The following is a 25,995-nucleotide window of genomic DNA, read 5'->3' on the forward strand; positions in this document are numbered from 1 at the left end:
CCAAGGCACTTGCTTAGTAAGTAGGCAAGTGGACATCATTATGCCCATTTTTAAGATAAAGGGCTTGGGGCTCAAATGGCACAGCTGGTAACCAGCAGTGCAAGGGCCCAAAACAGCCCAGTCACTCGGCTCTGTGACTAGAAGCAAATGATTCCCTCTTAGTATCCCCGCATATAAAAATGAGGGACTAGACTAGGTGATCTCTAAGCCCTCTTCCAACACTAGTGTAACATGATACACAGCCCAGGGAAGAGGATACCCAAACATTTAAACAAAAAAGACATGGTCTCTGCCCTCTGATAGTCCACAGTTGAGTTGGGGGAGACACGTGTGCATAAGCAACTCTGTCACAAAGCAAACCACTGAAGGAGGTAGTGGAAGTACCAAGAAAATAAGAAGAGGCAGAGGGGGTCTGGAGGAGAAAGGGATAGAGGATTCTGACTTTGAGATGAGAATAGATAATGATTAGCATATTGAGATTCCAAGGCCTGTGTCAAGTGCTTTTCACATACTATGTAATATGTATATATCATTATCATCATCCCCATTTTACAGATAGGTAAACTGAAGTCTATAGAAACATTAAGTAGTCTTCCTACAGTCCCATAGGCGGTGAATGGTGAGATGAGGCTTTGAACCTGGGCATTATGACTCTGGAGCACTTTCTTTCTTTCTTCTTTTTTTTAAGTAACCACTGCCCCCAATGTGGGGCTCAAACTCATGATCCTGAGATCGAGTTTCGTGCTCTAATGTCTAAGCCAGCCAGGCACCCCTGGAACACATACTCTTAGCTACCAAGCTAAGCTCCCATGGTCCTCAAACTGCAGGGCACACCAGAATCGTCCAGAAATCTTTCTAAAGAATGCCCATTCCAGGTTCCAGGCCCCTAACCTCTTGCTACTCTGATTCTTTGATTCTGGGGTCAGGCCTGGGGATCTGCGCTTGGTGTGATAAATGCTCCAGGAACCTCCGATATAGACGTTCCCTCACCTTGAGAAATACTGGCTTGGTCCCCAGAGTTTCCCCTCACTTGCCTTGTCATAAGAATCCCCTGAGATCCTTGTTAGAAACAGATTCCTAGGCCCTTCCCCTGGGCATTCTGATTCTTAAACTTAGGTACGTCCGGGAAACACGGGGTGTTCTTTTCCCTCAGCTGTGCTGCAGGCTGAGAGGAGACTCCTACAGGCCCTGTTCCTCAGGGGCTCAGTCTGGTGTCTGGGGCTGGGGAAGCTCCTTGAGAACATTTCAGATCATTGCGTGGATCAGGGATCAGCAACTCTCTTGGCTTATCTGTCAAAGGGTGACTCGGCCAAGGCTCAGCCTCGGCAAAGACAGGAAAGTTTTAAATTTCTTTGTCCCTCGCCCTCTTCAAATGTTGGTCCTCTTTCCTATCCAGCACCATTTCCTTGGCCCTGATACCCCCTTCCTGACATCCTGGGTGTGCTTTCTGGCTTTCTAAACAGCTATTTTTATCCCCTTCTTCTTCTTGAATCAGTGTCCAGGAAGGGCTGTCTGTGCTACCTGATAAAGTTCGAGGAGAAGAAATTAACGTTTTTGAGCCCTGTTGTGTGCCCGGCATGGTTAGCTGATAAGATTTTAGTTCTAGCCCTGATGGAGACAAATGAATTCTTAAAGGGTTGTTGGCTAGAGGAGGCACAGGGAGGACACTCCTACCAACTCTGCCTTCCCCTTCCCAGCTCTGGGGTTTCTACTGCCTGCCAGCCCTCCTTGCTGTTGGAGACCTTGCGTCCCATCTCAAAATCCCACGAACTTCTGGTGGTGCGTGCAGGAAGGAGCTAGGACCTGTGGATGGGCACAGTCCCAGCATCTCTCTGCCTGTCCCACCCCATCCCGATGAACAATCACCAATTATGATAGATCGTCCCAGATGGCCAATGTCTTCTCTGGACAAGAGTCAGGACTCTCCTGTGCTCTGGAAAGCCAAGCACGAACTTGTTCAGTGCAGTCCCTGACCATAGCAACAGGCCCCTGACAGGTGAACTGGAACACAGCAGGTTGCCCTAGGACAGTTTCTGGAAGGAGATGAGAGGAACCAAGATTTATGGAGCACCTGTATATTATCTCGTTTCAATTCCACATAAATTTAGCGAGGTAGTACATGGAGCCTCCCAGGAACTTTGTGTTTATTGGCTTTCTTCTCTCTTCTAAATTTCCATTATGGAAAACTTCAAACTCACAAAATAAGGGAGAATGATAATATGAACCCCCAGGTACCCACCACCTTGTTTCGCCCATTCCGCATGTGATGTCTGCACCGTCTCACCTACTCTCCCCCTGCCACTTTTATTTCCTGGCTGACGTATTTTAAAGAAAATCCTTGGCACAATATCATGTCACCTGTAAATACTTTAGGACATATCTCTAACGAGTTATTTTTTAACCCAACCACAAAACCATTATCAAACCCAACAAAATTTTCAAGAATTTCTTAAAATCCAATTCCTGGTTTGGGCCCATTTTCCCAGAATTATCTCAAAAACGTCTTTAACAGCTGTTTGCTCACAGCTGGACCCAGACAATAGCCACATGGCACACACCATTGACATCTCATAAGCCATTTCCATTCACAACCATCACCTCACCTCCCCATCCGCAACCCCATTGAAGAAACCCGGTCACTTGTCCCAAGCACAATTATTTGGCTTAATGGGATTCAGATTCACTTTTAATGCATCTCCCTTCCTCCCATATCCTGAATATTGGTCATTAGACCTTCAGGCCTGACTAAATTCACTTTTGGGCAAGAGTGTCCTAAGTGGCGGGTGTCGTCCTGTACGGGATGCTCGGCTGTCCCACCGTTAGTGGCGCTGCGCTGGAGCGGCAGCCTCACGTGTGTCAGCCTGACCCAATCACTATAAAATTCACTTGGGGGATTTTATATTTTTTAAAAATGTTACCTAAGTCCTAACCCCAAACTCCTGAATCAGAAACTCCCCCGTCTGTGTTTAAAAGGCTCTCCTGGAGAACCACTGGATGTAAGGGTGGAAGGGCGATCCGATTCCTCCACGTCATTGGAGATTGTGGGAAGGGCAATCTGGCCCACCGTACCTTCCAGCTGGTTTCGGGGGCTGCTTCCAGGCACCTGCTGTCCTCATCTCTTTTCAGTGAGTCAAACACCAACGTCTGAGTTCACTAAGCTCGATGAGAAGGGGGCCCGGCCCTGGGGGAAGGTGATAAGACAGGAAGAGTCACTGAGACCAGCCCTTCGTAGAGTCCTTCCACGATGACTTCTGTGACTCTTCCCCGCCCTGGGAATTAGACCAGACAGGGATCATAATCTCCCTTTAAGAGATGAGGAGAGTAAAGTTCCAAGTGATTATAAAAACTCCGTTAAGTGGCAGAGCCAGGTGGGAACCCAGGACTCTGAATTTTTCATAATCACCCCAGGTGGTTCTGCAGCAGGTGGTCCAAGGACCACACCTGGAATGTTTGGCATTGTTCCCTCCTGGCTGCTGTCACCCATCCCTGTCACCCAGCCCTGTCCAGCACAAAGCCTGCCCTCAAGGAAGTCACAGTCCTGGGGCAGAAGACAGTGTGCGCTAGTGGCTGCCACGGAGGGTGGAAAGAGGTCAGTGCCATAAAGATGACTCGAAGAAACTGCTAGGGAAGTCGAGGAGGGAGGACTCACTGCCAGTGGGGGAAATCAAGGAAGTCTTCCTGGAAGATGTGGCAACGAGCTGAACTTGGACAGAGTAAGGCTATTCTGGGTAGAGGGGACAGCACTGTCAAAAGAACAGAGGCAAAGGGAAATGTTACAACCTTTTGGGGGGTTGGAGGGGGTCAATGAGATGGGACTTAACAAATAAGGAAATTCTAAGAAAAGGAAATGAGGCAGAGACAAGGTATACTTGGGTAGTTGAGTCAGACGTTTGGGTACTTGCTAGGCGATCCTAGGACTTGAGCTCCCAGCCTGTGGGGATGCTGGTCCTTGCACACAGCTGCACGGGACCCTGCTAGTTAAGAGTGATCCGCAGCTCTGTGCCAGGAGGCAGAGTGAGCACTTTACATGCCTTGCCTCATTGACTTCACCCCCATTCTTAGGGTGAAGGTACCATCCCCCGCATATTACAGAGAAGAGATTTAAACCGTCACACGGCTGCGACATGCAGAGCTGGGATCCGGATCCAGCTCCCTCGGACCACACTTCCGACTACTCTCCTTCCTTGCTTCTCACCCTCTTGGAGGGTGAAGACCTTAAAAGCCTCCTGCCCCTTAAGTCCTGGGATCTTCTCCATCCTTCTGCTTTTCCTCTCACACGTTCCAGGGAGTTCTTCTGCCCCCTCCCCTCTCCTTCCATCTCCCCAGAGCACCCCCCACTGAAAAGTCTCTTCAGGTTCTGTGCCATGGGATGCCAGCTCCCCAGCTCCTCTCTACCTTTTGGTCTCCAGCATAAGCCCACGGTCCTCTTTCCTTCAAGGGCTTACTCCTGTTCTCTGCAAAGACCCAGGCACAGAGGCCATCAGAGTAACAGACACAGACTGAGGATAAAGGTTTAGAGTCTTGCCAAGTGCTCAGAGCCCCGCTCCCTGGTTCCCAGCGGAGATCCCTGTGGATGCCCCCCGAGGAAGAGCCTAGTCATGGGATAAGAGGCCTGAACAGCTTGTCCCAGGTCGCAGAACAGGCCAGGAGCAGAGCCAGGCAGCACAAGCCCCCAGGAAGCAGAGCTGCCTTCCGCTGGCTCCAGTAGCTGCCTTTGTTTGGGATGGAGCTGAGAGATGAGCTCACCCTTCCCTGCTGCCAGAGGAACCAGGACCTGAGGAAGGAACTGGGGGCGGCCTGGCCTCCTCCTGCCAGCTTGCCCTTCCCCAGCAGAAGGCCAGCCCCAGGCTCTTGGCCAACCTTGCCCTGATCTTGCCCATCCCCACTTTGCTGGAGACACCAATGATGTCAGCAGAGAGGCAGGCATGCACACGTCTGGGTCTGCCCCCAGAAAACGCCTCTCTTCCCAAGACCTTAACCAGAAAGGCCAGAGATAATCGCCAGCCCCATATGACCCTCATGGGGCCTTGCACAGGGCTGGGCAACCTTGCCAGTGACGATGGAGCCAGAGAAGGCACCAGGACTCCTGACCACCTCATGGGCTCCCGGCAGCCTCCCCTGCACTTCAAGGTGGCAGGACTGAGCCACAACATGCCTTAGGGCTGGGCAAGGAGAGGCAGAGCTCAAATGCCAGAGGTCAAGGCAAGCAAGGGTTTATAACGGGACGGAGAGAGGTCAGGACTCTATAACAGCCTGCCCAACTCACTGTCCCTTGTGTTCCTTTCCCAAATCTGGGGTTACTTAACCCCTCCCCACCCTCAAATCAGGCCTTGCTCTGTCCCAGGCCTGATCCAGAGGCTCAGAGGAGCTGGCTTAAGAAAATCTGGTAGCTAGAACCGCATGGGCCTTGTCCTTCCTTTCTGGTCAATGGGCATGTTCCAGGTGCCAAGTGGCCACCTTAGATATGCTAATAGCAGCTGCTCCGCAGCACCACGCCCTCCACACATATCTTATCCAATCCTCAGGAGACCCTATGAGGTAGATATGATCTCCACATTTTACAGCTCGGGATGTTGAGGCTCAGAGGGGAGACCGACTGGCCAAGTTCACAGCACTGGTGGGGGTAGAGCTGGAGATGAGGGTCCATCTGGCTCAGGGGCCCACACTCATGACCACTGTGCCATGTTGCCGCCCCAGCTTCGTGCTCGGGATCCCGTGTCCCACTTTCAGCACCTGGACCTTGTTGTTTTCACTCGTGTTTGAGTCCCTGCCTTGATCTTGGCCATGATTCAGTTCTGTCAGGATTGAGGTCTTGCCCAACCGCACGCTGCCAGCAATCAGGGCCCTGCCTGCACCCGGGCCTCCTGAAGCTGACTGCCCGCCCGCTGCCCCCAGACCGCCCCCCCTCCCCTGGCTTGGCCCTTTCCATCTCTCACCCAGACCCTTCTCCGGGCTCGAAACCGGCCCCACTGATGCCCTACCTCTGGTCTCCTTCCCCTCTCCTCCCTCCTCCAGCCACAGCACAAGCAGAGTGACTCATCCCATTGCCACCCCCACTCTCGCCTAAACCCTCCACTGGCTAAGAAGCCAATCCAGATTCCTTTGCGTGGCATCCCAGCCCCACTTGCCAGCCTGGCTGACCTCATCTCTCTCTCGGCCCTCCCCTCGTGCTTTGTTCCTCAGCCAAGTGGAATGAGCCTGCTTGTCCCTGGATCTTGTTTACAGCGTCCCCTCGGCCAGGAATGCCAACCTCCCCACCCCACCCCCCGCCCCTGCCCTCTGAATTCATTCTCCTGACTAACTTCTTATCTTTCAAGAGTCGACTTAAACTTCACCTTTATGAAACTTTCCCTGAACATCTTTCAAGTGTAAATCACGCCTCTCTTCTCAGAATCCTCACATGACCCTTACAGACATCTATTCAAGCACCTGGAACATGAATATCACTTATTTGTTTCTCTCTCCAAACCCCCACTATATGGAGAGTTCCAAAAGACAGGACTGTGTAGGATTTCTCTGGTAGATCCCGGTGTCCAGCACAGGGCTTGACACAAAGCTTTGCTCAGTGTTTGCTGAAGCAATGGATTGATTGATACCTAAGTGGGTGCCCTGGGCACCTCCCCACCCCCCTCTCCACAGGGAATGACCTCTTCCTGGTGGCTGTGCACGAGCTGGGCCACGCGCTGGGACTGGAGCACTCCAACGACCCCAGCGCCATCATGGCGCCCTTCTACCAGTACATGGAGACACACAACTTCAAACTGCCTCAGGATGATCTCCAGGGCATCCAGAAGATCTACGGTGTGTGGCAGGGGAGACGGGGGCCACTGCTCCTTCTTTGGGAATGGACTGTGACTACCTGCCCAAGGGGTTGGGGGGACACTCACATCCTTCACCATAGCTGCTGTCTGACCTTGAGAGACCTATGAGGTCTTTGCCTGACCCACTGGGAAACTGTGGGGGAGGGTCTGAGCTGCCAAAAGTGAGCGGAATTCCACACACTCCCTCTTCTCTACCTCCTCCCCCTCCATACATCTCCATCTTGCCTCCTGTGGTGCACTCTCAAGGGGACCCCCACCTCTAGTCAAGAGATTCTTAAACAAACAAAAAAAAAAAAAAATGAGAAGCTAGACTAATATCTTGGTGATATAGGAAAGGCCTCCCTCCCAGTTCTCTGTTCACACTGGTATATGAAGGTCTTGTTCTTATCAAGTCAGTTGAGGGGGAAGACCAGATACTGGGGCAAATGCACAGGAGCTTAGCACAGGCCGCCTCAGGCCCCAGGCTATGAAGCATGGGAGGAGGGCTCCCTCTGGAGGCCCAGAGTTTCTCACAGAACAGGTGGCCCCAATCAGAACCGTGGAGGATGGGCAGGATCTCTACCAGCGAAGCAGTGGAAGACAGGGCAGGGGAGGGGAGGGGAGGGACTGGAGGTATTTTGAAAGTAGAATGGACAGGATTTGCTGATAGATCAAACATGGGGATGAGAGTCAAGGACAACACCAAGATTCCTGACTTTTCTAATTATGAGGCAATAGGATTTACCAGTCTATTGCTCAGAGATCTGGACTGGGGTATTGATTTGGAATCCCTGGTGTCCAATATAACCACTAGCCATGTGTGACTATTGAAGTTTAAATTTATATTAATTTGAATAAAATTAAAATTTCAATTTCTCTGTCACACTAACAACTAGTCACTCATTTCAAGTGCTCAACAGCCACATATGGCTGGAGGCTACTGTATTGGACGGTACCCATATAAACCAGTTCTGCCATCATAGAACATCCTACTGGACAGCCCCAACATAGAGGGTCTTTAAAGCCATGAACCCGGATGAGATCACTTAGGGTGGTGATGTTTAACTAGGGGACTCATTGGAATTACCTTGGAATTTCAGTAAAAAGTGCCCACATTCTCAGAGATTGGGTTCTGATTGGTCTGGGCTGCCTTCTGAGCATCAAGCATTTTAAAATCTCTCCCAGTGATCCTAATACACTGCCTGAGTGAGAAAACTGACCTGGGGACAAAAACAGAAAGAGAGGATCCAGGAGCACTCCAAACTTTAGAGTAGGGTGGGTGAGGAAAAGCTACCAGCAAAGGAGGTAGAGAAGCAACAGCCCGTGAAGTAGAAACAAAACCAAGTCAGTACAGGCTCCTGGAAAAGTGCTTCTCTCATCTTGCTACTCCTGGCATCATCTGAGAGCCTGAAGAAATGCAGAATGGCAAGCCCCACCCCAGACCCTCTTGAGCCATAATCCGCATTTTATCAAGATCTCTGGATAATCTGGATGCACATCAAAGTTTGAGTCAGTAACCCTTGGATTTTGCAACATGGAGGTCACTGTAGATCTTGACAGACAGGGCAGGCACTGTCTTGGAGCAGGGTAAAGAGGGAAGGGGAGACAGAGTAAGGCCAGCATGTGTGGAGGGGGCAGAGGAAGACGGTATGGGACACTGAGCCTAAGAAAGGACATGCTCTCTCTTACAACAGGAGAGAAGAAGAGAAGATACTGGATTTGCAGGTGGAAAGATAAGAGTCCCATTTAATGGCTCTTCCATCTAAAGATTGGGGGAGGAGGAAAAAATGGGAGAAGGAACAGAGGGCTGGAGGTTGACAGACCCCAGGGCTGCCTGGGTGGTGACGAGGCACGGACACTGGGAGGCCCTGTCTAAGATGCAGTCCCTCTCTCCAGGACCTCCAGCTGAGCCCCTGGAGCCCACGAGACCACTCCCCACGCTCCCCGTCCGCAGGATCCACTCACCGAGTGAGAGGAAGCACGAGCGCCAGCCCAGGCCCCCTCGGCCGCCCCTGGGGGACCGGCCATCCACACCGGGTGCCAAACCCAACATCTGTGATGGCAACTTCAACACGGTGGCACTCTTCCGAGGCGAGATGTTTGTGTTCAAGGTAGGGCCAGTCCACTGGCAACACCCAGATGGTCCCCTTCCCACTCGTTCCCCCTTGTGGAGCAGGAGAAGGCTGATGCTCTGGGGTTAGGCCTGCTTTGGGCTTGGACAGCAGCTGGCCCAGTGGCCAGGACATGGGGTCCCTTTGTGGTGCTGCTGGGTGATGTGACTTGCTTCCAAGAGGGAGGCGGGTAGACTGGTGATCCTACACCTTCCCAGGGGTTAATGCTGGGGGAAAGTGCTGGAGGCCTGCTTCTGGTTAGTAACTTTGAGCAAGTCACCTCCCTTCTCCGGACCTCAGTTTCTCCATCTGAAAGCTGGGAGTCATCCCCCTAATGAAGGGTATATAAAGATCAAATGGGTGCCTGGTCGTGAAGACAGCAATTTGGTGTAACGGCTGTCACGGTGGTGGCTGAGTCTGTCACTAGATCCCTCCAGAGTTGAGGGGCCAGTACCGAGGGATGCCTGATAGGAAGCTGGCCTAGGCTCCATCTCATCACTTGTCCTGTTCCTGTCACTTCAGCCATGCGCCAACCCAGGGCCAGCCTGTTTGGTGGGTGTGTTGCAGATTTTGAGACAGGGTTTGGAAGGCAGGATTTCAATTAGGAAGTACCTCTGGGATCAAAATCTGGGAAGAAGGGAAAGAAGCAAGCCTAGCAGGAGAAAAGCAGCAACTAGGTCTGCTGCAGAGTTGGCCACCCCCACAGGGAGTTCTGGAGCTAGAATGGCCCATCAGAGTCATCCCACATTGGGCCCACTGCTTCATTCAGTCACTGGATGAGAAGGGGTATGACCTTGGGGGAGCTCTCTAAAGCTGAGGCCATCCCCAGAGAAGCTGGCAGTTGAAAACAGCCACTGACCACACCCCAGGCCACCAGGGCAACAGGCCCTCTGCTGAAAGCGATCTGGCCAGCGTGTCTCCGTCACACTGGGTGGTTGTGGGGGCTGCCCCACTCCTCTCAGGGAGTTCTCCCAGCAAGCTCTGAGTACCAAGCTAGAATCCGGCAACATGGGTCAACGCCAATCCTGCCTCTCACCGAGTAGCTCTAGGAAGGTCATTTGGCCTTCCTTAAGACTTGGAATATCTCAAATCTACTTAACAATAGATGGTGAAAGTCAAACTAAGGTTTGAAAAACTCATTGTGAAAGTACTTTGTAAAACACCTTAAAAAAACCGTTGTTAGTTTTTGTGCCTTCATTTACACACGACCTTCATCCTTCTGCACTCTGATTCCCACCAAACGGCTCCTCGGCAAGTTTAGGTTTTATCATCGCCATTCACACAGGAGAAAACTGAGCTCCTGGTAAGTTATAGGCCTTGCCCAGACTGCCTACCGGCCACTGGTGCTACACAGGCCCATGACACTAGTTGAAGAAGAGGGCTTTGATCAGACTCTTGGCCTACGGAGCTGCCATTCATTCAACACCAACTATGTGCCCCCTGCTGTTCTAGGCACTTTACCCGTAATCTCTCATCCGATCCCCATTTGTAGGTGAGGTGCTTAAAGTCTGTGCTCACGGTCATGCAGCTCTGAGTGGAGGAACCTGAATTCACACCCAGGTCTTGAGAGATTCCCACAGTTTGCTTCCCAGGGTCCTTGCCCTGCTGGGTGAAGCCCGCTGGCGAGGGGGGCACTCTGCCCAGGCTCAGTGGCCAGCCTGGGGAGTGGCCGCTAAGGTCAGTGGCTCTCTGCTGCCCTCATGTGGCCACACCAGGCCCGGCATCATCCCTTCCAGGTCCTCCACACCTCATCCCTGCACCAGGCCCCTCTGCTGTCTGTCTCATGGCCCCATGCTGTCTGTCTTGGGCAGCAAGAGCCATCAGGAGGCTTATATGAAGAGAGCTCACAGGCATCTTGTCTTCCTCACAGGGCACTGGAAGCTAGAAGCAGCAGTTGGACAGACATCATGGAGGGTTGCAGGGCTGGGCCCAGGGGAAGCTTTTGGGTTACTGAGGCTTGAGCCCCAGGGCTGAGACCCCTAGGTTGAGGCAGGGCCTGCCATGCCTTTCCCCCATCCCTCACCTCCAGGATCGCTGGTTCTGGCGCCTGCGCAATAACCGGGTGCAAGAGGGCTACCCGATGCAGATTGAGCAGTTCTGGAAGGGTCTGCCCGCCCGCATAGATGCAGCCTACGAAAGGGCCGACGGAAGATTTGTCTTCTTCAAAGGTAATACAGTCTGTGCTGAGAGATCTGGGACAGTTCCCTTACCTTCTCGGGACCCCCTTTTCCCATCTGTACACAGGAAAAGGTGGGGTGAGGAGCAGGTGCCCCCCCAAGGGCCCCTCTGGCCCTAACAGAGACACTGACTTCTGACAGGGCAGATCCCTGCAGGCAGGCGAAGCACAGTCTGGGGGAATTAAGTAACGAAGAGATAGTGGAGGGTCTGTGTGCCCAAGTTGGTGGGATAACAAGGCTCAGCTACACTGGGTGGTCCAGGCGCCTGAAGACCATGCGGAGCTCCATGGGAGGCCATCCCAGCAGTTCTGTAAGAGGTGGTTGGGGGGAGGTCACAGAGGCTGCAGAAGCCAGGGCAGGGGGCAGGGGGAGCTAGCGTGTGTGGCCTGCCCACTCAGAGCTAGGTGGTTTCACTTCCATTATCCTGAGGTGGGCCCAGCCCCAGAAGGGTAAGAGACAGTTAGTGAGAAGTGAGGAAGGCAGTCCAAGGGTAAGGGAGGGTAACAGAGACATGGTGTGGGAATGTGCACGTACACTGGAAGAGCTTAGACTGACTGACCACGGAGCCCCATGTCGGACAGCCGTGAGCGGTGACCTGGAAAGGATAGTGGGGGAGAGTCCTGAGGAGCCTTGGTTACGGCAGAATGCGGTCTTGACCTGTTAGAGCAATGCTGGAAGTTCACGGGACATTGCTGAGTACTGGAGAGCCAGGGGGCGGGTGGCAATCCAATAGGTCAGAGGTGGGGAGGCCATTTCTGAGTCAGTTGCGGGAGGGAAGGAGACAGAGTCGACAAGCCCCGCACCAGGGAGGACTAGTGAGGCCAGGGTGGGGACAGCTAAAAGATGCAAAAGGCCTCATAAGAGGCTAAACATTGATAGGAGAAGGAAAGAGAGGTCAACGGTGATGCTAGGGCTTCTTGTTGGGGAACTGGGAGGCAGAAAGGTGATGCAGGAGGGAGCCACCTGTGGAGGCGATGAGGAACTCCAGGAAGCCGATGTGGAAATGCCCAGAAGCTGGGATCAGGGTTCCTGGCTCTGGGGCTCAGGTCCGATGGGAGTCGCTGTGAACCTGCAGAGTTGGGTATCACTGGTGGAAGGTGGGGGAGTCCTAATATGTGTGAAGCCACAGGAGTGGCTGAGGACACCCCAGAGGAGAGGAGCAGGTCACCTGAGCCAACAGCGGGGTGGGGCATGGAGGCTGGGCAGCGTGGGTCCAGCTGCACAGGATCTGTGGTGACTGGCTTCTGGCTCCCATCCTCTGCCAGGGCCAAGGGGCTTCAGTCTCCCACAGAGGACCTCAAGCAGACCTTAGCTGCTTCCCCCTGACACTCTGGCTCTATGAATGACTTTAGTCCTGGAAGATAGACCCGTGGCACTAGCTGCCACCTCTGGTACTGTGTGACTGGGGAAGGCTGATCCTGGGCTTCTCTTGGCTACAGGTGACAAGTACTGGGTGTTTAAGGAGGTGACGGTGGAGCCTGGGTACCCCCACAGCCTAGGAGAGCTGGGGAGCTGTCTTCCCCGAGAAGGCATCGATACAGCTCTGCGCTGGGAACCCGTGGGCAAGACCTACTTTTTCAAAGGTGAACGGTACTGGCGCTACAGCGAGGAGAGGCGGGCCACGGACCCTGGCTACCCCAAGCCCATCACTGTGTGGAAGGGCATCCCACAGGCTCCGCAGGGGGCCTTCATCAGCAAGGAAGGATGTACGTAAGAGCTTGGCGGTGTAGGGGGTGGGCTGATTTTATGTGGGTCTCAACAGGGTCCATGGGCATACTCTCAGGGTACCCAGATTTGAGAAAGGTGCCTGATGGTAAAGACAATGGCCTCATGTCTACCCCTTTCTCTTCCCAGCTACCAAGTCACACCTCTAATCCGCAGGGATGACTCACATTTTATGTTTCCACAGACTGACTTCACCCCTTCAGATAGCATTTCTCAAATAGTGGTCCTCAGATGTACTCTAGGGGTTCCTCGAGTTTTCAGATCTGAAAAGCAATGATGGATACGGGTGCTTTCAAAGGTGCTTGTGTAATAAGGCTTGAGGGCAGGCCGATGGAAAGAGAAGCCTTTTATATTTATGAGACATTTCCAAAGCTCCTCCTGGAGGCCAGGCTGGGAGCTCCCCATCGGACTAGGAGCTTCTCAAGAGGAGGGACTGGGTGTTGCCCAGGGCAGAGCGGGAGTCCATGGATGTTTGTTCAATAAATTTCCACTGATCTGGGACTCTGGAGCCTGGCTGGCTTCCTATCCCACCTCCACCACTTCCTAGGAGTTTGGGCAAAACATCTGTTTTCCCAACATCCTCATCCATCAAATGGGGATAATAATGGTACCTACCTCGTTGGCATTTCTTAAGAATTAAATAAGATAGATTAAGTGGGGCACTTAGACACACACCTAGTACATGGTCCCTGCCCTGTGCATTCTAGCTGTTGTCATCATTGCCATCATCAACTTCTTGTTGGCGTGTCTTATGTTATGTAGAATGGCAGGAGTCATTCAGTTACTCCACAATAATTACTGAGCGTCAGCCTGCGTGGGAGAGTTGCGGAAGGAGCAGGGAACAAGCCTTGCATTGCATCCCTGGCTCCCAGTCTAGAGGCAGAAAACAGCTAAGGCAGCAACCAAAGCTCTAAGGGAAGGGAATGTGGAGGGAAAGCTGGGGGGCTGGGGGAAGGGCTCTCCAAGGAGATGTCACTGGTAAGAAAGCCAAAAGTCTCAGGGGCAGAGCTGCTCCTTGGTGCCTCTCCTGTGTACCTGATGGTCTCGCTTACACACGTGGTCTCGCTTTCTGGGAGCCTCAGAGACAGGTGACATCAAGGACTTTGGCCAATGAAAGTCCCAGGGTGTGGGGGGCGCTGGCCAATAGGAGAGTCCGACTGAGTTGCTTTGTTGTCTCTAGACTGGCTGGACCCTGAGGATGTTGTGGCTGCCCAGCACCGCCCCCGCCCCCCACCCACCTCCTTTCTTTGCAGGCCCTTCCCCAGCAGGGTCCCAGAGACCCTGCATCTGTGTTGTGATGTGTGACAAGCCAAAGAAAACCCATGATAACTGTGCCAAAGTGGTGTCTGCTGTCAACAAAAGGAGAAGTCTTGCTCCCCACCCCCCTTGCCTTAGGCAGGAGCTGGGCTGAGGCTCCAGAGCTAAGAAGGCACTTGTCCAAGCCATAGTTAATCACCAGTGTGAGAGGTGGGGGGGTGGTGTGTGAAAGGCAAATATGATGGCGCTGTGACCCAAAGCTAAGGCAGAGAGGCACAAACTGGGACTTACTACTTAAAGCCCTTCAGTGGCTTCCCAGCACCTCTGAGATGATGGACTGGGCTGCCCCAGGTCCTGGGCACACCTCTCTGCAACTGTATGGGTCATACTCCGTGGCCCTGCCACACTGTGTGCAGAGTGTGTGAGCCCTGCCCTCTCCCCACCTCCAGGCCTTGCACCGTGCTGCTCCCACCCCTCCTTCAGAGCTCCTCTTGGACTCCAGGGTGGGAGAGGTCCCCTTCCTCCATGCTGCCTTCTCGCCATGGGTCAGAGCAGGTGCAGGGAAGTGTCTGGGAGTGATGCTGGGCCCTGTTTCTGCAGATTACACCTACTTCTACAAGGGCCGGGACTATTGGAAGTTTGACAACCAGAAACTGAGCGTGGAGCCAGGCTACCCACGCAACATCCTGCGTGACTGGATGGGCTGCAACCAGAAGGAGGTGGAACGGCGGAAGGAGCGGCGGCTGCCCCAGGATGATGTGGACATCATGGTGACTATCAACGACGTCCCAGGCTCTGTGAATGCCGTGGCTGTGGTCATCCCCTGCATCCTGTCCCTCTGCATCCTGGTGCTGGTCTACACCATCTTCCAGTTCAAGAACAAGGCAGGCCCTCAGCCTGTCACCTACTATAAGCGGCCAGTCCAGGAGTGGGTGTGAGCAGCCCAGAGCCCTCTCCGTCCACTCGGTCTGGCCAGCCAGGCCCTTCCTCATCAGGGTCTGAGGGGCAGCTCTGGCCACTGCCCACGGGGGCCAGCAGGGCCCTAGGCCAGGGGTCATGCAGCTGAAGTGGTAGGTACATTGGCCTAGGCTGAGCATGGGGCAGGGAGTGGTGGTGGCTGTGCCCCAGGGTGGGTGTCTGGCACCCAGCTGCCAGCCTTCTGTCCTGGGTAAACTGCTCCTTACCCAAGGGAATAGGCCAGGCCCCATCAGGAGGCAGGGACCATGCCAGGAGGAGGCCCTGTGGGTCACTGAATCCTGTGGTATCAATGAAGCACCACAGCTCCATTCCTGGCTGGGCCCAGCACCTTCTGTGGAAGCCAGCACTAGCACTCTCAGCCCCATCTGGGAGATGCCACCGATCCCGGTCCCCCTTTGCCAACACCTGCTGGTCAGATGTCCCCCCACCCTTACCCCCACCCCACTGTCCTCCAAGGCTATAAGACCCCTGCTGCAAACACGGTGGGCAACAAGCCTGGGTTTCCCCTGCTGGCATTCAGCAGATCCCTCAGGAAACCTGCTCCACACATCAGGGTCTCCTCTGAGACCTAGGATTTAGGGTCACATGTTGCAGGCAGTTTTGTGGCCCAGCTGGGTCTGACAATGACCCAGCTGTCATGTCGTGAATATTTAAATGTCCTGTCACTACTGTTTTAAAAGTCCCATTCTGCAAAGGCTGCTTGAGGCGTTAGGTGAATTAGAGGTGACTATCTTGGTGATGAGGCCAGCGTGGCCGGCCCTTCCCCAGGAGATAAGGACCAAGGTGCTGCTAAGGCCACTCTAGTGCCCAGACACCCCAAGAGCTGGATTCAGCTCATGAGGCTAAAGGGCTGGGGCAGGAGCTGACCCTGTTTCTGGAGGCTGATCTGAGTTGTGACCACCCTCCACTCCCCTGTCCCTCTTCCCTACTCCCCTAGTCCCTGGCCCTGTTGCTTACAGTCTGGAGCTCAGCCCGACTAGTTAGGTGTGGTCTGGGGCTCAGTCTGACTAATTAGGTGCGCAGAAAAGGCTCCAGGCCAACATTCTTGTGGCTTTGGAGTAACAGGCCCAGGGGAGCCTTCTGAAGTGTTCAGAGCCCACACCCCTAGCTACCTTGAGGCCGACTCGATCTCTCAGCCTGGAAGCAGTGTTTATACAAGCTTGGCCCTTGCTAACCCAGCTCACTGGGCCCATCTTCCTGCACTGCTCTTTGGAAAAGGGCACCCCCAACTGGTAGCAGTCCCACTGCTAGGGGCCAACCCTTCACTCTCTGGCAGGACTTCCTAGGGCTCCGCTTGCCTCTCTCCAACCCAGTGGAGACAGCCCCCTTTGTCACTGAAGAGCCCCAGGAAAGACCCATGGGTTCAGTGGTGCCCACTGGCTCTCTGCCAAAGCCAAAAGGAGGTATCAGTCCTCAGAGTGCTGGCAGAGCCTCAGATGCCATCCTGGCCCTCTGAGCCTGCATGGGCCTTGCCCCTACCCTGTGGCCTCTGGGCTTTGGGTTGGCTTAACCTGTAGCAGACAGGGACTACTGTTGCCCTGGGAGCTGTCTTGAGCAAAATCTCTCTTGTCCCAGAGGCACCTATGTGGGTCCACTGTGTTCCCTGTCATCATCCTTCTGTTTTTTCTCATTTTGGCCAAGGGCGGGCTCCCTGGGGCGGGTGGGGAACAACTGCAGAGGTATTAGCAATTCATAGGTTTGTATAGTGTTTTATACTTTGCAAAGCACTTTATTAGCTCATACCTGTCCACTCACATGAAACTCGTGTAGGCCCTGGGAAGCCTAGGGTACCTCTCACCGTGCCCTCAAATGAAGCACAGAGAGGTTGTTTCTCACCCAGGTCATCATCGGGTGGGCTGGCCGGGCCTTGGGTCTCCACCTATGGACGCCTCTAGGGTCCAAGATGAGATCAGAAGGGTCTCTTTTATCCATCTCTTCCTGGCCTCCCTTCTCCCCTTCTAGGTCCCCCTCCACTCCTCAGGTTGGTGCTCTCACTTCTTGAAAGCTCTAGGCTCCCCAGGCTCCCCATTGGCTCCTGGTACTACCGAGGCCAGCTGAGAAAGAGCAGGAGATGGAGGCAGGCAGAGCAGGCTGCAGACGTGAGGGATGCAGGGCCAGGCCCAGAGAGAGGGCTCAGCCTGGAGGCTTCCAATCTCGGATTCTCCTGTCTTGTGGTCATCTGTTTGTCCATCACCCCAGGACAGGCCAGACAGAGGGGCACAGCACTGGGGACCCCAGAGCCCAGCTTCCCTCGGCCTGGGGAACATCACAGCATTTCAGTGTCGGTCACATTTTAAACTGATCAGCCTTTGTATAATGTTTTTTAAATCATTTCTAAATAAAACAAAAATACAGAGTGCGTTGTTTCCCTGGGATTTGGGAACAAGGATCAGGTTATGGGAGTGGCCTTAAGAAACTTCTGGGAGAAGGAGAACAAGGTGCTTTGGCGTGTCTGGGAACTGTCCCGTGCATCTCATCTCCCAGCCCACCAATTAGATGTCTCCTCTCTCCAAAAGGCTGGCCCTGCAGGCCCAGGGTTACTGGGGTTCTCAGAACACAGCCTGATAATGCCTCAATAGGATCCAGAACAACAGAGCAACTTCCCCTAGGAGGGGCACCGGGAGGGTTACTGTGGCTAGGTCTTCTCTGAAGGCAAGGCATGTGGTGCCATAACCAAAGACAAAAGCAAAAGCCAGGTTCTCAGCAATAAAGGACAGATGACAGGAGGTCAGGTCAGCAGTCTTGGGGTTTTACCAGGAGTCCTGGCCTGGTTTGGGAAGCCAGTGCTGGGGAGGGCTACCCCAGGACCCAGACCGCTGAAGAAGCTACAGGGTGGGGGTGAGCACGAAGGTTTGAGCTGGTTTGGGTTCAGGCTGAGAAGCGAACAAATTCGGGGGCAGCTAGAGGCAAGCCGGTGCCCCATCCATGGTCCTCCGTGACCTCCTCGACTCTCCGAGCATCTCCTGGGCACCGCGGGTGGAAAAAGACCACGAGAGACGAACCAGGTGAGGCGAACAGAACGACAGTTGGCGGTAGGCGGTAACTGCGGAGGGTGGCTTGTCAGTACCAGGAGGTGCAGGCGATGAGGAAGCGCACATCGTCCAGCGGCCCCCAGGGACCGGGTTCAGGCGGGGGCCGCTCAGGGGCCTCGGGCGCCCGGGGCTGGGGTTGGGGTTGGGGTTGGGGTTGGGGCTGGGGCTGGGGCTGGGGCTGCACCTGCTCCGGGGCGCCCTGGCCGCCGCTCAGCCGAGAGCCCATGGTCTGCAAAGAGAGGCCGTCAGGCGTGGGCCGGCCGCATGCCACCCCGTCTCCCCGCCCCGCTCCAGCTCAGCCCAGCCCTCACCTCGCGCCGGGGGAGCCGCGGGTGTCCGGGATCTCAGCGCCGGCGACCGCGGTCCGCGAGCAGCGTAGCCACGCCGGAGGGGCTGGCGTCGTGGCGTCAACGCGCACACCGGCCCCGCCGTCAGGCCGCCGCTACACACCCCGGGGGCGGACCTGACAGATCCAACCCCACCCACCAGCTCCCGGCCAATGCGGCTCCAGCGTCCCGGGGCCCCGCCCCGCACACCGCCCGGAGACACAAGTGACTCCTCCTCCGGACGCTTCCCACACCCACTGGAGCTACGGAGGCAAGCTGTTCTGCGGATGGTGGCAGCCAGCACTGCGACCTCCGTCAACCTCGGTCCAAGGAGACAAGATTGCCCTGTGGCCCGTTGCTCCAGACCCCTTACACGTCCTCATACCAGCCCGGAGGAGAGCTGGAACAGATCCTCACCCCTTGAAGCTCAGAAGTATGAGGCTGAAGTTGTGTGGAAAATGCGAGAACTGCAGTAGAGAGAATGCTTCTTCCTCTTGCCCTGGGAGGAATCCACCCATCCTGATCATGGGAGATTGCGAAACTGAAGTGTGTGTGTGCATCCTACCCATTTCACCCCAGAACAGTGCTAGCGAAGGAGGTTGCAGGCGGAGGCTCCCAAACAACACATTCAAGAATAGCGAGAGGCAGCTGCCCTTTAATGGAAGTCGTACAGCAAACAGAGCAGTCAGTCAGAAGCCCTTAACGCCAGACAGACAACACAACGTGGCAGATTTCTGCAGTAACTGTAAATTCAGGAGATGGGCACAGGTGAAAAGCTGGGCATCCAGCCACTCAGTCCCACAGTGAGCTCTCTGCCAACTCCCCGCCAGCATCCAGAACAGACTGGGTGGGGCATGGAGGGAGCCGAAGTCCAGAGCCAAGAGCCCACAGAACAGCATGGAAGGTGACTCAGGTGAGACTAGGGAGAGAAGAGGGAATACTGTCAGTAGGTTCTTCTCAGAGTGCACCTCACCCTTTATTAAGACACTGCCTCCACCCTTACCCCTTTGTTGCAGCTCAGCCCTGAAGAGCCACACTCAGAGCCCCACCCCGCTGCCCAGCCCAGATTACACTGCTTCCTTGAGTCACAATCCAGTCCAGATCCCTCAGAGCTTAAAACCTAAAAGTAACTCCTTCCCCACTCAACTCAGTAATTTATTCAAACTTACCAATCATAAACCAGAACCTCAGAGGTCAAGTCCAACAAACATCAGAAAAGGGAGTAAGAGGATTCAAAATAAAAGGGGCATGCCCAGACCTCAAATCCCCCAGTGACAGAAATAGGGCCAGAGCATTCTTCCTGGAGGTATTAATTACACATAAAATTATAAAACTAGAGTACGTATTTCTAATCACCTACCTGACCCCATCATTATGAGCGCTCATGGGTACCTCAAATCAGTGGGTTCAAAATCAAATGAAGCCAGTGAGTTTTGGCTCTTCCTTTCTAATACCACATCTTTACCTTATCTAACTGCATGACTTAGGACCACTATATGCGGACACGTGCTGGGGACTGTGGGCAATTCTGCCTGGCTTCAAGAGCAGTTTCTAAAGCTTCACCATTAAATACAACATTTGCTGTAGTTTTTTGGTAGGTATCAATGATCAGGTTGCAGGGGTGCCTGGGTGGCTCAGTGGGTTAAGCCTCTGCCTTCCGCTCAGGTCATGATCCTAGGGTCCTGGGATAGAGCCCCACATCGGGCTCTCTGCTCAGCAGGGAGCCTGCTTCCTCCTCTCTCTCTGCCTGCCTCTCTGCCTACTTGTGATCTCTGTCAAATAAATAAATAAAATCTTTAAAAAAAATGATCAGGTTGCAGAAATGTCTTTCTGTTCTTAGGCTGCTAAGAGGTTTTAAGTTTTGTTCTTTAATTAAATGATTGTGTACCTACTGGTTTCTTTGTAAGATTATATGTTCCACAAGGGCAGGGAGCGTGTATTTTATTCAATACCACATCATGACTGTCTGGCATAGCAGATGTTCAAAAAGAAGTTATTGAACAAATGACAAATCCACTGATAACACTTTCATATTTCAACTGACCCTTTCAGCTGCTCTCCCAATGACAGTTCCCCATCAGAATCATCCAGAGAAACTTATTAAAATAAACCACACACGGTTGGGTCTCACTCCAGACCTAGGCAGTCAGTAAGTGAGGGGTGATGCCAAGAATCTACATCAACAAGCATTGCAACATAGATTCAAGGTCAAAATCACAGGCCTACAGTCAAAACTTCTTGATGCGGGCATTCACGTCCTTGCCTTTCCCTTTCCCTTTCACGCTCCACACTTTTCCCACTCAGGGTCTGTCTCAAATGCTTCCCCACTCCATCTCCGCCTATTCAAATACCGACTCATTCCCCCGGGGCCCAGACTAAATGATGTGTCCTCCACAAAAACCTTCCTGGATAACAGAGTGTCTCACTGGAGTTTCCTAAGCCACTTCGGGAACAGGGCTCAGTGCACATCAGGTGAACGAATGAATGAAGAAGGGAGAATGAAGGAAAATTTTGCCTGTTAAGTAAGGGGTCTGTAATTGGGTGCTTGCTCTACTCTGGGGTTCCTATTCTCATACAGATTCCTGTGATACTTGGGGGTGGCATGCTTTGAGAAGGATCCTCCAGGAAGGGTGACTGCCCACGCCTGCTGCTCTTCCAAAGGAAAATTATTCCAGAGCCTCACACCCCAGACTCTCCAGGGTTAGGGCCCAAGAACCCGCTTTTTCCTTAAGCCCACAAAAATCCAGACGACTGTGATTTTGATGCAACCCCACCCCCAACAAGCCCCCTAGGAATCTCCTCAGTTCCTAAGAGCAGCTTCCCTTCCTTCCCTCTGTAGACCGCTCTTTCTGTCTCAGACTCTGGGCTGCAGGCTGAGGACACGGACACACAAGCAGCCAGACAACAAAACAACGTGGTGAGAAAATAAGACGGCCCCGAGGGAAACTTTGTGAGCTGAGCCTTCAGAGACGGCGATGATATTCAGGCAATGCTTACTGGCTGTGGCCTGGGACCCCTCAGCCACGCTGCAGGTGTGCCCTCCCACACAAGGAGAACCTACTGATACGAACACAGTGCAGCTCCCATTCTTGGTGGCATCTCCTCCTACCCTCCAAAGGCAGAAGAGAGGCCCATGTACCTGTCAATGAGGGAGTCCCGCATGCTGGTAGCGATGGTGCTCGGCTGGGCTTCGTTCAGCTTGAAGACGCTCTCCACCACGGACAGCTCTGTGCTGGTTGTGTCCAGGCCACAGAAGGCACACCAGTCGTTCACCACCATCCCAGCGGCAATCACCTCGCTGCCTCGGTTCACAGTGCCCGCCTGCCAAGGGATGGCTCAGTGTGTCTCGTGCCCCCAAAAGCCCAAGTCTTGCCACTCCCCACTGAGGTCGTTCCCCAAACCCCGCTCCCCACCCTGCAAACCCAACTGCCAACCGGGACAGGTAGTAACTCCGATCCTTTACACTGGGCAACAGAGCTGCCTCAGTGGGAGACAGAGGTCAGAGAAAGGAACGCTTACCACAAGGGGGACCTGAAGAAGAGAGGACAGCTCATCCTGGTCTTCAATTGAAGTCTTGGGATGTACCAGGCCTCCCTGATTGCTGAAGACAGAGTAGCTTCCTACGAGCACCTGGTCAGCCACTGTCTGTCTGAAGACTTCCACCTTGAGCACATCAGCCAGGATTTCTTCTGTTTCCTGTTAGCCAAAGGCATGGTACTCAGCCCAGAACCTGCAGGTCAAGGAAACCCAGGGCCCTCCATGCCCAGAACCACCCCAGGCTGGGCTCCCTAAGCCCCTCATTCCTCTGCTATGTAGTTGCATATGGAAGCTTCACACAGAGAAAGGAGGGCATATGGCTTGGAGTAGAGTCAAGGCCCCCTCCGGAGCCCCTAGTATGTGTGAATGCCCTGAGTAGACAGGCTGGTCTCCAAATCACTGTCTCTCTTCTAACCCACACTCAAAAGTTCAACTGTCAATCATCCCTCCTGGTATTGGCTGCGGGAAGGGATGTGACCATCTCTCTGATTCTGAAGGATTAATTCCCTCTTCAGCTTCTTTCTGGCACTGACCACACCATGGAAGGCCCCATTGGTGCCTAGCATGTCAGGCACCAATGAGTGCCTGACATGCTAGAGCCCAAGTATAAAAAAAAATCCACAAGGGCACCTGGGTGGCTCAGTGGGTTAAGCCTCTGTCTTCGGCTCAGGTCATGATCTCAAGGTCCTGGGATCGAGCCCCGAATTGGGCTCTCTGCTCAGCAGGGAGCCTGCCTCCCCCCTTCTCTCTCCGCCTGCCTCTCTGCCTCCTTGTGATCTCTGTCTGTCAAATAAATAAATAAAATCTTAAAAAAAAAAAAACAAAAAAAAAAAACGCCACAAAAGACACCCCTAAGTCCTGGTAAGACCAGTGACTAACCACTGACTAGGCTGGTCCTGTGACTCCTGGGCCAAATCAGGGTACCTTACCCTGTCCAGGTCTGGGTGAACCAAGGCCACGTAGTCGTTGCAAGTAGTGACATTGCCCAGGGCTGAAAGCCGCTCCTCTACCCTCCGGATCTGCACCGAGTCTGGGAGGCAGTTGCGAATGTGCTGCAGTTCCTGGTCAGTGGTATTGTTGGGCACCAGGAGACCATGTCTGTTCCCTAGAGAGACCCAAATTAAGAGGTGGGGCAAGAATGGACCACAAATCCACAGGATGCCTGCTATGCTCTGGGGGCTGAAGACATAATCCAGTCCAGTTAGCTTCCCCAGGAAGCTTTAGGTCCAGCCCCCAGCCCACCAACCTATTGATCCATACAACACCCAGGGGGGACCAGGAGTCCCACTGGACAGGCCAGGGATAGCCCAGGAATCTGTCCCAACACACCCCATCCACTTTGCCATCATCAACCAGGGGAGACCAGGACTAGAAAGAGGAACTATTGGTGTTGTGTATTTTGCTACTTAAAAACTGAGGTAACACTACACACTTACCAGAAGGCTAAAATTTTAAGAAGAATGTCAACACCACAGGTTGGCAAAGATATATGGAACAACCAATAGGAGTGTAAATTGCTCAACCACTTCAGATAATTATCTGGCATCACCTGGTACATATATTCACATATCCTGTGACCCAAGCATTCCTCTCCTAGGTATTATATATCCAACAGAAACATGTCCATGTGTTCAGTGAAAGCCAGAGCAACACTATTCATAATAAAACTAACCAGAAACTACCCAAATGCCTACTGTAAACACAACGGTTGAATATATTGTGTTATATAGCTACACAAAATGCAGTAAGAATGAACTACAATTATATTGTAACAACCATAACTAAACCTCCACCTACTACAGCTAGAACACAACTCTGAACTTCTGAACTCTGAGTTACCACACATTATTAAAAAAAAAGTCCAAAGATCCTGACTAGGGATGAGAGTGTTTGGCCTGAATAAGAAAATACTCAGAGGCCAGGATCATCAGGCTTATGATAAAAAAAATAAAAGAACAAATTCCTATATGCCTCCAGTGAAAAGAACTAGCAAGAAGGGGTGATGGTAAAGAAATAAGGGGCCACAGTGAGACAGATCCAGCTCAAAGAAATGGCCAATGTCCAGACTCAACAGTGTTGGGAAGTAGGGGAGTAGGATGGGGATGCCACTCAGAGACATGGTAAAGAGGATTTACCATTTAAATGGGTAACTGAACAGGATGACCCAGAATTTTAGCTTGTAATTTTATAGTGGTAGAACTGGATCCTCATAAAGAGAAAGCAACATGCCCAGAGTCAGTGGCAAGGGAGAGATGACATTTCAATTTCTCTCACACTAGGTATGGAACCTGGTGAATCACTGGGATTCTTTGGATCTTAGCTTCATCATTAATCCGATTAGGCAATAATGCCTACCTGCCAGGGTCTTGGTGAAGGAGGAAAGAAATCAAGTGTAATAGTGAAAGCACTTCGTGTTATTTGCGACCCTATGATCCCGAAGCCTTCTCCAGTGTCAGATCTGCTGACACTTTAACTGGGTCCGGCCCAGGCCTGAGAGATTCTCTAGTCTCTGAAGAAAATGGATGAAAGCCTGGAAAATCCAAGGGTCACTTGGGCTTCCCTCCAAGGCTTCAATTAAAGCCTCTGATCGGCTCCACTCCCTCGCTCCGCGTCTTCCACCAGGCTTACCCACACACATGCGGCCGATGATGCGGCAGCCGGCGATGGACGCGTGCACCACGGGGATGGTATCGGCGAGCTCACCCTCGAACACACTGTAGGAACATGGACTCGGTGGTTACGGGGCTGAGGGTCGTGAGCCCTCACTCTGCCAGAGCCCCCGACTCCCAGAACCCTCCCCGCCATGCAGCCACCCCACTGCCCGCGGATCCGGGGCTCCTGCCGCACCTGTAGAAGTTCTCGGACCCTCCAATGGCCACTAGGCAGTAGGTGTTGGTGAGTTTGGCAAAGCAGCCGATCTCACAGTTGTTCTCGAAAGACGCTCGGACCGCCATGAGGCCTAAGGGCTGCGGGAGCGGGAGTTCAGGGCCCGCAGATCCTCTCCCGGCCCCGAGGTCCCGGTTCGCCGGCCTCGGCCCCTCAAGCCCCGCTGCGACCACGCCCCTCTCGGCCCCTCAAACCTTGGGTCCCGCCCACTGGGTCCCTCTAGACTCTCTAGCCTTGAATCCTCCGGCTCGTACCACTAACGATGCCGGGATCCCGGATCTGTCCCTTCCGGTGGCCCCCCGCACTGGCTCACCAATCCACCACTACCTCCGCACGCGGCAAAGGAGTCTACTCGGCCTTAAGTAGCTTTCCGTTTCCGCCTCCGCCCGGGGAGACTTCCGGGAGCGCTCGGCGCACCCAGCCACGCAGGCGGCCACCGTAACTCCACCCCGTGGGAGGACTCCAGGGTTGCGATTGGTCCGGTCCGTACCCCCACCTGGCCCCGCCCCAAGCGTGCTCTCATTCATCTATCCATCCATCCATCCATCCGATCATTCATTCATTCATTCATTCAGGAGTTTTTTAGGAGATGCAATTGATCGAGACCTGTGGCTGCTTGGATGCGAGCCATAAGAGAGGAGGAGCCAGGGATGTCTCCCAGAGACACATTGAACTGATGATGGAGGTATTTACTGAAGTAAAGCCTAAGGAGGAAGAGCAGGTGTGAGGAAGGTGACAGTCCGAGAGTGAGGTGCGAGACAGATGTCCAGGCCAGATCTGGAGCCCAGGGGAGAGTGAGGGACTGAGATTTGGGGCTGAAGTCTCCGGCAGATGAGGTCACCCATGGAGGCTTCCAGTGGGGAGAAATTAGACCAGGACAAAGGCTGGAGAAGGAGGCGTGGCCAGAGAAGTAGAAGAAACCAGGCTGAAGAAGATACTGGAGAGAGGGAAGGGTGAATGAAACCGTGTCTTAGGGAGGGTCCAGATGGGCAACGGTGTGGGTCCTAACTGGCTGCCACTGTGTGCCCCTTGCATGTGCTTGATCAGTCAGCAGCCACTTTCTGCCCCCGAGATAGAGGGTGGCAGTCAAGGTGGCTCTCATGGATGAGAGGAATTTGATCTACATTTTGTAGAATCCACAAAGCCCCAGGGCCTCTCAGAATGTC

General features: G+C 53.5%; 3 protein-coding genes and 1 long non-coding RNA gene across 8 annotated transcripts in view; 1 reads left to right on the plus strand and 3 right to left on the minus strand.

Moving 5' to 3' along the window:
• Positions 1 to 16,719, plus strand: part of MMP24 (matrix metallopeptidase 24) — a 41,793-nt gene extending 25,074 nt beyond the window's left edge. For both annotated transcript variants that reach the window (XM_047745495.1, XM_047745496.1), the window contains exons 5-9: positions 6,640 to 6,801; positions 8,697 to 8,911; positions 10,941 to 11,079; positions 12,528 to 12,794; positions 14,671 to 16,719. In XM_047745495.1, the coding sequence (XP_047601451.1) occupies positions 6,640 to 6,801; positions 8,697 to 8,911; positions 10,941 to 11,079; positions 12,528 to 12,794; positions 14,671 to 15,008 (1,121 nt within the window). In that variant the 3' untranslated portion in view covers positions 15,009 to 16,719. The remainder of the gene's footprint in view (positions 1 to 6,639; positions 6,802 to 8,696; positions 8,912 to 10,940; positions 11,080 to 12,527; positions 12,795 to 14,670) is intronic.
• LOC125108980 (uncharacterized) lies at positions 1,864 to 13,053 on the minus strand. The gene is made up of 3 exons (XR_007130064.1): positions 12,981 to 13,053; positions 3,070 to 3,181; positions 1,864 to 2,033 (listed from the first exon to the last, which is right to left on the minus strand). It is a non-coding gene; the product is annotated as an uncharacterized LOC125108980 (long non-coding RNA).
• Positions 16,720 to 17,339: 620 nt separating the features above from the next.
• On the minus strand, positions 17,340 to 18,524 carry MMP24OS (MMP24 opposite strand). Its single transcript, XM_047745499.1, has 2 exons — positions 18,392 to 18,524; positions 17,340 to 18,309 (listed from the first exon to the last, which is right to left on the minus strand). The coding sequence occupies exon 2, from the start codon at positions 18,304 to 18,306 to the stop codon at positions 18,109 to 18,111; it is 198 nt and encodes a 65-aa protein (XP_047601455.1). The 5' UTR covers positions 18,307 to 18,309; positions 18,392 to 18,524; the 3' UTR covers positions 17,340 to 18,108.
• Positions 18,525 to 19,037: 513 nt separating this feature from the next.
• On the minus strand, positions 19,038 to 25,248 carry EIF6 (eukaryotic translation initiation factor 6). 4 transcript variants are annotated; one of them, XM_047746544.1, is made up of 7 exons: positions 25,157 to 25,248; positions 24,791 to 24,909; positions 24,572 to 24,657; positions 22,873 to 23,048; positions 21,926 to 22,102; positions 21,546 to 21,727; positions 19,038 to 19,325 (listed from the first exon to the last, which is right to left on the minus strand). In XM_047746544.1, the coding sequence occupies exons 2-7, from the start codon at positions 24,895 to 24,897 to the stop codon at positions 19,316 to 19,318; spliced, it is 738 nt and encodes a 245-aa protein (XP_047602500.1). In that variant the 5' UTR covers positions 24,898 to 24,909; positions 25,157 to 25,248; the 3' UTR covers positions 19,038 to 19,315. The 4 variants fall into 4 exon arrangements, with proteins under 4 accessions (XP_047602500.1, XP_047602497.1, XP_047602499.1 ...); XM_047746541.1 differs by having other exon boundaries at positions 25,084 to 25,226; XM_047746543.1 differs by lacking the exon at positions 25,157 to 25,248 and adding an exon at positions 25,135 to 25,153.
• Between the last annotated feature and the right edge of the window lie 747 nt (positions 25,249 to 25,995).

Source organism: Lutra lutra, chromosome 9, assembly GCF_902655055.1.
Source record: "Lutra lutra chromosome 9, mLutLut1.2, whole genome shotgun sequence".
Taxonomy (NCBI): Eukaryota; Metazoa; Chordata; class Mammalia; order Carnivora; family Mustelidae; genus Lutra; species Lutra lutra.